Source organism: Aythya marila, assembly GCF_965140915.1.
Source record: "Aythya marila genome assembly, chromosome: 4".
In the NCBI taxonomy this organism is placed as follows: Eukaryota; Metazoa; Chordata; class Aves; order Anseriformes; family Anatidae; genus Aythya; species Aythya marila.
Window position 1 is genome coordinate 33349466 of NC_139045.1, and position 13009 is coordinate 33362474.

Genomic DNA, 13009 nt, shown 5'->3' on the forward strand with positions numbered 1-13009 from the left:
TGCACATGCAACAAAGCTGAAGAGCTTTCTCAGCATGACTGTTCGCTGCCAATTTAAGACACTCTTGTTAGATGACGCACAAGATGTTCACGTTTGTTGTTGGTTTGTTGTTTTTTGTTTGTTTGTTTTTTACTACTTTAACACCACAGGCATCATCATTTTGATACTTCTAAATAAAATCCTTACCACTTCGCATTTTCATTGCTCCTCAAAATGGTAATGATCCTCTGACCACTGTGGTAAAAGCTGTAAATACTTTCTTGAGGTAAATCCTAAACCACACATCATCTACCTGTGGCCTTTGTGCTGCTACATTAAATGAAATTGCTTTAGGACGTATTCCCCTGCATGATTTGTAGGTGGAAAAATGTCTCTATTTTCATATTTAGGGTATTTTTCAGATCCCTACATCTATGACAGGGCACAGTTAATTTCAGGTTAGTTTCGGATAACACTGCCTTCCATAAATAACCACAGATGGGAAAACTTCTATATCCATGGATGAAGGCCAAAATTATCTCCTCTGAGTACACCATTTCCTCCTTCCCTCCAGCAATAAATATCCACTGCTTCCAGTTCCGGGCCTTCCGACTGAAAGTCTGAACAAAAAAGAAAAATACTGTGTAATGGTGTCCATAGATGAACTCATTTCCTGCCATACAGGCTTCCACAACGTTAGGGCCTCTTTAAGTCTTTTTTTTTATTTTTATTTTTTTATTTTTATTTTGAGTATTATGAGTATTTTTCTCATACTCATAAGATTTGTATCCTGCACCCAGCAGGCTGACATCTCTCCCCTGTTACTCTCTGAAACAATTGCACAAGCCCAGCTTCCCCTAAATCACGTTTCACTCCAAATGCTACCACCGGGTTTGAACTTACCCTAAACCTTGCTGTATGAATTTTAATAGGAGATGCAGGTGCGTATAGGTAGACATCTTAATGCTTACTGGCGTTCAGATTTTTATTACTTTGTCTTCAGCTCAACAATTCTTCCAAAGCTGTGAACAGCCTTTAGTTAGAAAACACTTAGTTGAAGCGGAATTTTCAGGAACCTCAGAGACCATTAGACCCCATTTATCTACCCCACAGAAAGGCAAACTAACTCAAACTGCTCCTGAGTGATCTCTGACAAACCCATTCTTAAAGGAAAAATATAAAAAAGAAAGTAAAACAGTAAAATCACCTCTTCATTAACCTGAATTTAACAGTGACCGTTTGCCATGGAGTTCCTCTAGATCTGATTGAGCTTCAAGCCTCTACAATCTCCCTACTGAACCTTTGTTTCAGTTTGTAGGTAAACTTGCCATCTCTGATGAGTATCTTAACATCTGCAGTTGGTCTGTTCGAATTTCCCATACAAAACAAATACAAAATTCAGTGTTCAGAAGCCATTATCTCTTTACTAAGAGATTTCAAACTTGTCACGGGAAAATAAAAAAACTGAGTATGATAAGCCTGATGAATTCTTCCAACTGTAACATGTTTTCATTAATTTCCCATTTACTTTTAATGAGTCCTTTATAAAAAAAATTTATCAGAAAATTAGGGAGCTTTAGGTTTCAAAGAGAGCCATCAGCATACTTGTGGTTCATCAGGAAAAGAATTTCAAAAAAAGGTATGTTTTATCTTCAGCATGTTCTCAATGTTTTAGAAATGGAGTACAGAAGAGGTGGCTCACCCATCTCTTCAATCCTGTTACATGTTTTCATACATACAACTGCAACACAAGGCAAGCTTGAGAAGTTACTATCTTCCTGAAGTGAAGATTTCATTTTCTTTTAGTTGACAATAATTTATGCTTCAGAGCTCTGTACAGTTTTTGTGAGTTTCTCAAAGGAAATTCACCACCACTGTACTCTCAAAAAATTAGTAGGTAAATTACCATTATATTGCTACCCTACACTTCACAATAATTGTAACTTTAAGCTTGTTCATCTTCCCTTTGGAGATATGGAAGGGTTAACCTCCCAACTGCAGAAGCTGCAGTGTGACTGTCCTTGCTTCACAGTAGGGAAGTGACAGATTCCAGCAAAGAACAGAGGGGAAAAAATGCAGCCAAGTAAGGAAAGCACTCTGGTCAGGCAAATACATTAGGCAAACCTCAGTGTCAGAAGCACAAAGACTGGAATGGCAGAAGCCAGCCTACAAAGTTAAAGCCTAGCTGCTGTGAGGAATATTTTTCCTTGTACAAGCCATCACAAAAGTCTTATCCATTAGAAATTATTCAATTCAAACGTTAAGACAAAAGGAATCCTTGTTTATGTTACAAAATCTTTCAATTTAAGGGTAGATAATTCTCCATCTTCATACAAAACAATCAAAGAAAAGATCCAACATTGATATTATTCTCTGCTTTACTATTACCAAGGTCTTGTTATAGTAAAGATTAATGAAGTCAGATGAATATATAAAACTTATTCTGTAGACATCCTTTCCATTGTACTGATCAAAATTAAAAACAAGAGTTTGTCATAGATCACTGGTTTTGTGATTATTTCTTACTACCCATATTAAATACTTCAATGGAAGGCAAAATTTTCCCACAGGTTAATGAGAGAACATCACATTCCCTAATAACCTAATAAAAGGATACAACTTTTATACATGCATGTTTCATACATTTTATACACTTGTATTTCAACATAAATTCCATATTAAACAGGAGACACAACCTAAACCCACTGCATCTCATGAAAGGGAAAAAAAAATCTGTATTTCTTCAGAGATAAAAGGGAGGAGGCAGGCAGGGAGGGAACCCTGAGAATCACAAGAGCTACATTTATAAGATGCAGCCATTTACAAAGTGCCTTTTTTTTTTTTTTTTTTTTTTTAAATGGTTGCCTTTCAAGCTGTGCCAACAATAGGATGAATATAAAAGATCTGCCTCCCTAGCAGATTTAGAAGAATAAGCAATTACCACATTAGAAAAAATAGGCTCAGAAATTTCCACCGATTGGTAATTGGCAGCAAAGCAACTCTTTATTTGCCAAACTCCACAAAGCCCTTGGGCACCAAACTCTACATATACCAGCAATGAACAGAGAAAGATGAAAAAAAAATCCCAAAAGGCTCAGCCTTCAGGAAAACAACAACAAAAACCTCCAGAAGTCTCTATCCTCTAAGAGAAGCAGAAGGACGCTCTTATAATCAGGGTGTCTGAAGTCCTGGGTAGAAGACCTGTACCACATGATCCTCCAAAATCACAATTACATTGTGGTTGTACAAGGAAAAGCTCCTTCCTGAAGCCTAGCTGGAAGAGCAAAAGTCCTTTCTTCCGAACATGTGTAGGTTTCAACATTTATGCACTAGCACCACTGAAACATTTTACACAGACATGAGTATTACGGAGCAGCTACTCACAGTGTGAGTACTGCAGGCTGCTCACAGTGAGAACTAGGGATTTCTCTATTCCGAGAAGACAGCCATCATCCACCATGGGTGACATTAATGTGTACGCAACATATGTGAAATTTAATGTACGACTGCAAGTTATTTAATTTTATTGCTCCCTGATGTACCACTGCAGCTACCACATAAATGCAGACGGGTGAGTTTCCACAGTATCAACAATTTAGTAGAAGAAGCAAATCTGAACTGAGACTCCAAATCTTAGCAGTTGCCTTTCCTGACTATTCCCAAATCTTTTTTATCTACTTGCTGGAGAAAATTAAAATCTCCCTGTATAGGACAGTAACAGAAGAATTCTTGGGTAGAAGAGACTAATTTCTGTATTATAAATATCCTCAAAGCTATCTTATAATGAATTAAATTTAACATGACTAAATCACATTTCAGGACTTTTAAAAAGAAAAGCACATTCCTAGAAAAGATTCTCTTGTAGCAAATTTCATTTAAAATAAAAGTATTAAAACTAAAAAGCATGTTATAGTGTCAAATATAGCAAATCAAGAGCCTCAGTGATGTATTTGCAACTGCATGAAGTTCAACAAGGCCAAGTGCCGGGTCCTGCACCTGGGGCGCAATAACCCCAAGCAGAGCTACAGGCTGGGAGAGGAATGGTTGGAAAGCTGCCAGGCAGAGAAGGACCTGGGAGTAATGGTGGACAGTCGGCTGAATATGAGCCAGCAGTGTGCTCAGGTGGCCAAGAAGGCCAATGGCATCCTGGCTTGTATTAGGAACAGCGTGACCAGCAGGGCTAGGGAGGTGATCGTCCCCCTGTACTCGGCTCTGGTGAGGCCGCACCTCGAGTACTGTGTTCAGTTTTGGGCCCCTCGCTACAAGAAGGACATCGAGGTGCTTGAGCGGGTGCAGAGAAGGGCGACAAAGCTGGTGAGGGGCCTGGAGAACAAGTCCTACGAGGAGCGGCTGAGGGAGCTGGGCTTGTTCAGCCTGGAGAAGAGGAGGCTCAGGGGCGACCTTATCGCTCTTTTTAGGTACCTCAAGGGAGGCTGTAGTGAGGTGGGGGTTGGCCTGTTCTCCCACGTGCCTGGTGACAGGACGAGGGGGAATGGGCTTAAGTTGAGCCAGGGGAGTTTTAGGTTAGATGTTAGGAAGAACTTCTTCACTGAAAGGGTTGTGAGGCACTGGAACAGGCTGCCCAGGGAAGTGGTGGAGTCACCATCCCTGGAAGTCTTCAAAAGACGTTTAGATGTAGAGCTTAGGGATATGGTTTAGTGGAGGGCTGTTAGCGTTAGGTTGGAGGTTGGACTCGATGACCTTGAGGTCTCTTCCAACCTAGAAAATTCTGTGATTCTGTGATTCTATACTTAATACCAGAGAACAGAAGTAGTTGTTTCCAAGCATTTGATTATGAAAGGCGTATCCATAGCACACAGAATATAACTTGAGAAAGACCTCATGTTCAGATAATAATAAGTGCACTTTTTCTATGATACATTTGCTAGGAACTTGCAACATAAGAATGTGTTCTTTAATGCACATTATGAAAAGCTTGAGAATAAAAATTCCCAACTCTCCATATACAAAATTACAAGTTTTACTAGTACATGCAAACATACAGGTATGCAGATGTGCAAAAATACCTTCTGAATGAGCAAGGATCCTAATATTTAGTCAACAATACCATAGCCCAGGTATCAGATATCAAACACGATCTGCTTTGCAGCCTGTGCTGTTGAGGTCCTGCATGAGTGTCAAATAAAAGCATCAAGTATCGAAGTCCTGCACCGTGAAGAACTGAGCCATTCACTTGAATGATCAACAGCCAATGTATTACTGACACTTCTATCCAGTGCAGCATAATATTCTTTGGGTCTCTCCTTTGCATTTCTGTGTTACAATAAAAGATCTACTTTATCATTAATCCTGACAGCATGTTTTTGCAGTGGTAAACTAGAAGTAAAACCAAATTTCAAAGACATGAACCTCTGAGATACTAATTTCACATAAAATTATTGACCTTCAACCATCTTGGTTAGTATCTCCAGGATGACATTCCAATACCTTTGTTTCTTAAATACCAGTCTGTGGAAATGAAAGGGAAGGGGACAGCAGTATTTATTTTTTTTTTTTTATATACCACTCAGCACCTCATAGTAGTCTGAAAATATGACTGCTTCTGAAAACACACGTGTATTTTAACAATTTACTTTCAAATGTTTCAAACTGTATTACTGAACATAATCAAAAAGCACTTGGTTTAGCATATGAACAGGTTTTGTTTTTTTCTTTTACTTAACCTGGTAAATTTCTTCTGCAGTATAGACTTTTTTTTTTTTTTTTTTTAAGATGTTCATATCTGAATAGAAATTTCAAGAGTTGCAGTTTACTTAATTTTCCTTATTCAGAAGGAAGTAACACACATACAGTAACAAGAATTAAAGCTATAAAATCAAAGAAGCTTATTTAGATTAACTCATAATTATTGGATGTTCACAGCAATTTATTCTCCTACCTGCTTTCCATCCAGCGTACAGAGTCTCTTGACTACACCCGAATCTAACTTAATGGCTTCTGTGATGTCAGTCAAGACTTGTTCGAAGGAGTGAGCAGTCTTCTTGTTCAGCAGAATTCTCACAGCTTTTCGTGGTTTTACTCCACTCCTAATAACAGTCACCAATTTGGGTTTAATGAAATCTTTACTCTCCTTCACTTCACTCTTTGTGGATGTCAAAGATGTCAAGGATCGAGTAGATCCAGTCCTTATGTTCACGCACCAGTTTGGATTGACATTCTTGGTATAATCAACTTTGCGATATGGTTCATTGGATGCACATACATAACTTTCACCTGAAAAAAAAAGATGACATTTTCTTAATTTAAGAGGTTTTGCAGCTATTTTTGCCAATTTAAAATGATAACAAATTTGTCAGAAGCAGTGACTTTCCTGTGTTTCAACTGCAGGTCATTTTAACTAAAGGACAGTAAATTAGAACTCTGTCCAAACAATAATCTCACAGAGTGGTGTCAACAGGTTTCAAAAGACTTTTGTTTAAGCAATAAAATGCAGTAAAAGATAACAAAGAGGTTGAAAATTTTTCCATTTCTTTTGGATCATAATTTCTGACTGCTAAGTCATTTTGCAAGTGATTAAATTATTTGAGCTCACAAGATCAAATGACATTAAGATCATTCTCCTATAGCAAACATGTGGGTCCTTCCCTATATATTCCTCAAATACATACTTAAACATGTGTACACACACACACACACCTGTTTAATAACAAGTTATTTTAAAAGCAGCAAGTTTTAAGAGAACAAAATTCAAGCATCTCAATGTCCTTGTCCTGAAAGACACATCAGTCTACCAGCAGTATGTATACACTGCCTTTCTACCAAAGATACACTGTTGAAATGTAGTCACTGCAACATTTTTACACCAACAGCTCCTGCAGAGGCCACAAGACTACAGGACTAAGAAAGCGCAGACTTCCCCATTTTGATTTATTCCCTGGTTCAAAGCCTGCATCATTGCTGCTATCACCTGAATAGGAAGAAGGGATGTGAGAGAAAAACATCAACAAAATACAGAACATGTTACTTATTACAGACAAGTAATACATACCCTTGCATCAAATTACCTAAAGAGAAACAACCAGGATGCAGATCTAAGGAGTCTAACTACTTTTCTCCATCTCCTAACATAACACAAGGCTAGAGACTCTCCAGCTTTCTAAAGCGGAAGGTTTTCTTTCCAAACTGCCATTTCTTGTTTAGTACAACCCTTTTAATATCTGCCAGCAATATGCAGACCATGACAAAGAACACCTTTAATTCTGAATGTTTTTTTTAACCTACACATTTAAGGGTTCACACAATGACTTCTAAAGACTTTCTCAAAGAGGCAGAGTGCTTACAAGGCTGGAAGCACCGAATGGTACAAACTTTCCACACTGGCCAGCACACCCTGCCTCTAGGCAGAAGAGCTAACTGTTGCTTAAAAACCTTATACTTTTCTGAGAATAAAGCTTTGTGCTGAAGATTGCTGCTGAAATAAAACAACCTATAACATACTGCAACAAATATCCTATATATACACTGCAAAAGGAGCAAAGAGTGCTAACATCTGTTGGACAGTACTGTAAAAGGTATAAAATGTACACCTATGTCTAGTTATACACTAATGGACTTTTAAGCAATGCTTTTACTTTCAGGTCTGTTGTTTGGAGAGCTGATCTTGCTTAAAAACTGTATAAGAGCAGGATAGCAAACTACTTTCAGACCCCTTAAGAATTACTGTAGTCTGAAAGATGTTTTCATGCTCCTTTTTTCCCATACCAATTACTGCTGTCTAATTTATCAAGTGTTTAGACCTTCTTGAAAGTTTACTTGCTGTATTTGAAAGAAAACAATGAAGTTGTTGTTCACTCAATGAATGAAGTTAAGTCAAGTTAACAAATGATTCTGTTCAAGAAAGTTTGGCAGCCAGTTCTGCTTCCACAAGCATCTGGGATGGTTCCCCTCTATGGTACAAGGAAACAAGTTGGTGTGAAGTTTCACTGGTGCCACTGTCTTGCCTGTGTCCTTCGTCTTCACACATCCCCACCATTCCTCCTCCTATTCAAAGATCAAATGGTGCACAAAATGGGAACTGATACAGACAGACTCCTTCTCTTCTCCCCAGAAATGAGAAAGAAAAATAAATAAATAAATAAACTGCTTTCAGCCCACAAGCTCCTTGAATGGAATATCCATATATCCATGCACCCGCATACTCACACCAGCACTGCCCTACAGGTGGTGGGTGAACACAAAAAAAAAAAAAAAAAAACAACCACCAATGCACAGCTCAGGAAGAAGTGTGCTGGCCTAGGAACTTATATTGCCACAGAACCACATAGTAAGTTGCAACAAGTCTGTAAGCAATCCAATTTAATCACTCCAGTTTTGAGCAAGACACTGGATTAGATGACCTCCAGAGGTCTCTTCCAAACTGCATTACCCTACCGTTCTAAATAGGTGGAGAGCTTCTTCCAGCAGCCTGAGCTTCCAAGAGACATTTCTCTACTCTATCCTGTTAGTGTGAAATACCACTACATCCCTACACCCGCTAAGATTCAAAAGATTCCTGATTATTTTCAGAATAATTTCTAATGAGCCACAAAGCTGTCTAGCTCTAAACATGGTGCTGCCAAATAAGAAGTATCTCAAAGAAGCTGGTGGTTCTGATTCATGCCAATAGACTTATTAACATTATAACTGCTAAGGAGTTACACAGACAACAGATGCAGTATGCCTTTGTTTTCCTTTAAGTCCCAAGATTTAATTTTTACAGACATCTATTTTTACTTTAAAGTCAGTTAACAGGAACAGCCTCTTCACTGTTGTTGATGTAGAATCAAGATGCAAGTTGAGAACAGGATACCAGATTCTGAGTGACAGTATATATTGAATAATAAAAGAAAGCCTCAGAAATCATTTTATTCTCCTCTCTGTGACTAGTTTTTTGTGTGATATAGAACCCTCAGGATATGTTTTTCCAATGTTATATGCTGAACTTTTTGTGGATACATCTAGCAAGTGGCTTTGGGTTGTTTTGTGTATGTTTGTTGCTGGTTTTTTATGTGTGTGTGTGCACCTGCAGATTTTTAAGATACTTAAGAATGCTAATTATTATTTTCTCATACAAAAAAAAAAAAAAAAGGTACCTTACGTACCTAGTATTATGTACCTTATTCAAGATACATAATACTAGGTATTCAACTTCAGATTGTCCCTGACATCTCACAGATGTATAAAGAAATGAGAATATCCTGTGCATGAAGATATCTTTCTAAACACAGAAAGTGCCTCTAGCATCTCAAAAGTTTTCAAATAAGCTTCAATACATGAAGTCACCTATTAAGTCAGAGTAACCTCTGAAGTACTGACTGTAGATCAGTGCATAAGGAGTTAAAGTGTAGCAATCAGTACCACAAAATACCTCAAAGCTCACCACCATTGAGAATGTTCAGAAACAAATCCTTTCAAACTAGAAAAGGATGAATATCATCCACCATTCAAAAAAAAATAAAAAAATAAAAAACACAAAACAAGGTACCTAACACCCAACAAATAAGCAGTTATTATTAGAACAGGAAAGCAGTAACAGCCTTTTCCTGTAACACCCTGATTCAAAATAACACTCTGCACTTTTATCTCAGCAATCACCATGCATTGAAGGCTAAAAACAAAACAAAACAAACAAAACCAAGAAATGCTTTCAAGATAATTCACATTTAAACCTCAGAGCTGAAGTTTAGATTAACAATGCTGGAAAACAAAATGATGACTATTCCGAAACAGGATCTCCAACTCAAACTGTTATACGCAAGTAGTAGAGGTAGAGAACAAGGAGACTCTCTGCTAGATTCACCAGAGAGGAACCTCAACAGTGTATTCTAATGTTGTCTTTTACAGACACACACATCCTAACAGAGTATCTTCCTAATGCTGTCACCGAACATGACCTACAACCTGTCAAATCATATTTCAACTCGCCTTTGAAAAGCAGAAATTCTTCTTTTATAAGATCTTCAGTCAGGACAGACTAAAAAAGATCTATATTTACTTACAACAGTAGCATAAAACATCCTTGTTCCTACTGGTTCCTTTGCTTGAAGCATGTTTAAAATGAAATTTCCTGATGATCTGAACTTCAATACCCATTTATTACGGATTTCTTATTTCTTATACATTAAGCAGGTGTCTTAGTTTCCTTCTTTAGATGGGAAAAAAAGAAAGTGCTTTTAATTAAAAATAATGCAACACCTTAATAGAATTAATTTCAAATAACTCCTTTCAGCTGCATTTAACCAAACCTCAATGGGAAGTACAAACTGTGTTAGTTTCTCAAAAAGCATATCTGGCAAAAAGTTTCCCATAACTGGCAGACAGGGGAACAGACTAACTACTTGAGAATTGTAATGACCAATCTGTCATTTGTTATGTCTTTTAAATTCCATCCTTGCTTTCTTATATCAGTCATAAAAACTAAAATTAGTAACACAGGTTTTTACATGGAAAACAAATTTTACTACTACACCTGCAAGGCAGGCACATATGGCATTATGGCATATATGGATTAGAGAACACGCGAGAGGAAAACACATGAACTGAGTGACTTGCTTTGTTTGGAATTTAAAAGAGAAAGGATGTTTAGATACTAACTTCAGTAGAATAAAATCTTCTAATGATTTCACCACAACCAGGACCTCAGCCATAGTTTCTAAGTTCTACTGAGAACCTTGCAAAGTAGCCAGAAAACCACCATAAATAGAACATAATTAAGAAACCACTTGTTACATGCTGCATGAAGACTGATTTTCTAGGAATGGCCCACTCTAGGAATTAACCATTGATTTGGTTGGGTTAACACAGTATCCAACTGATTATTCAACAGAATAAAATATTTAAGGAAGAAAAAAAAATGGCAGGGTAAGCTAAATCACAGCTATAAAGCTCACTACAGGAAACTTTCCTAGAGAATGGTATATTCAGAAAGCAAGCCTAAGAAAATCACCTCTTGATGAACAAGCATTAATTTTAGAACATTGCGCTATTAAATTGTTATTTTAGCCACCCTTCCAAGTACAAAATGTATTTGCATGTCTACTGGCAAGAAGCTCCACATAATTTGTAAAAATGTCTCACATTGTATTTTTTAGATAGAGAAACCTGCAATTGTAACGTTGCCTACAGTATTTGTCCACTGCTTTAACGTACGACCTGATTTTGAATCTGCTTGGAATTAATTTCAGTATAAATACACACTTCAGATAATCTTCACACGCTCCCAGAAAATCTTCGTTAAGCTGTAAAATACAGCACTGGTTTTTTGTTAATTTTTGGTTTGTTTTATTTAAACCAAATTGATTTCAAATATTGTTAAAAACATAACAAATCAATTTACAGTTCAAATCATATATACAAGTGAGTTTGCTGTTTCAGTAACTGCCTTAAGTGAGACTTTCATGCCTCTAACCTAAATATGTATCACCTCAATTACTAAAACAATCTTTTCTGAAGCTTCAGTGGCATTTTGAGCAAACTGTAGCTTTTAAAGTAATTTGCACGTCAACTTAGTAGGTCTGCGAGATTTAGCTCCACACACAGGAATAAACAATATTTCAAATATTTTTATTACTGACTTGGATACAGTCACATTTATGGTTTGAAAGCCCACTTCCCATTTGAAACCATCTTGAAATATTTTAAAGCTAATGCATACTAACCTTAACTGGCACCTGCTAGTAGCAATTGCACTACTGGAAATAAATAGCACATCTTTGACTTACAACATTGACAGGAAACAGTCAGGACCCTTGTTTTTCAACCAGGTTGTAAAGTTAGTCACCAGTATTAAAGAGGTGTTTGAAGGTAAAAATGTAAAATATGGACTAATGAAGTAGAAAGATCTATTAAGCAATATATACATGTGTATTTTTTCTTTTTTAAAGAAAAAAGGCAAGAATCAAATACACAGGTTACAGCTGGGGCTTTGAACCCAGCCAAACTACTCTACAGCGGAAAGCTCAGCCAGACTGCAGAGCAGTTTTGGCAGAGGCATGAAACCTCCTTTTAAGTTGGCATCATAATTTCAGCAGAGCATATGTGCCACCCATCCAACGCTTCATGACAGTACCCCGAGCAAGCTAAAAGTGTCACTTCTTCAATGAAGAAATCCTGCTACCACCAAAAATTCCTCAAATGGGGCATATGCTAACTCAAAAGGAATAACATCTGCTGACATTTTGAGTCACAATATGATCAACAAATGGATTAAGGGTACTTCTGACTCTGTATCTTATTGACACTAAAAATAAATAAATAAATAAAATAGATAGACATGAAGTATTACCTCTGAGCAAGGAAATACTACCTGCCTCTTCATAATTTACCTGCACTTCTTTAGTAACCAGGTGGACTGCTATTCAAGAAGCAAGACCCACATGTGTGCAGCATGTTTAAGTCCACGGTAGAAGGATTCCAGTTTCAGAGTGGACAGGCTAAACATAATATTCACCATTCCCCCACCACAGGAAAGACAGATGACTAACAGAGAGAACGGATTAAAAGAGAAAACAAGGCTATATTGGTCAATCCAACTGACAAACAGCCATAAACCATTATTTGCCTACTTAAAATCTTGTCCAGGAAAGTTTTCTTTTGCCATCTGCTTCTTCCACACTGTTATTCACAGGAAAGTTATCCAGCTCCTTTCAAAACATAAATGCAGTGATGAAGGAGTTAGGGTGTAAGTGAAATCTCCAAAATTCAGCCATGCAATTTTAGGTATGGATAGAAAAAGAGAGATGTATCTCGTCTTTTTTGGATCACAAGTGTACATCACTTACAAAAAATGTACGGTTTTGAGGAAACACAGCTGCCTTACAGCTTGAGGTTCTTCATGGCACAAGTTTTATGAGTTGAAGCCAACTTCAAGACATTTTAAAATATAGCCTAGAAACATTCAGACATACTGTCTTTAAAAACAGTGTCTGCTAATGAATGACTTGCAGATATTTCATTTTCTTTAGCATTAGATTAACAAAACAAAAAAGTGCATAAACCATTTAGTGGGGGTTGTAAGGAAGAACAAGATTTT

The 13009-nt window shown here is 37.2% G+C and overlaps 1 protein-coding gene across 4 annotated transcripts in view; it reads right to left on the minus strand.

Annotated features, from left to right (window-relative positions):
* The window catches only part of DCLK2 (doublecortin like kinase 2), an 86288-nt gene that overhangs the window by 66710 nt on the left and 6569 nt on the right, over positions 1 to 13009 (minus strand). For all 4 annotated transcript variants that reach the window (XR_014317376.1, XM_082758984.1, XM_082758983.1 and 1 more), the window contains exon 2: positions 5879 to 6213. Coding sequence is in view for 3 of the 4 variants with exons in the window: in XM_082758984.1 (XP_082615110.1) it covers positions 5879 to 6213 (335 nt within the window). In the remaining variant the exon portion in view is untranslated. The remainder of the gene's footprint in view (positions 1 to 5878; positions 6214 to 13009) is intronic.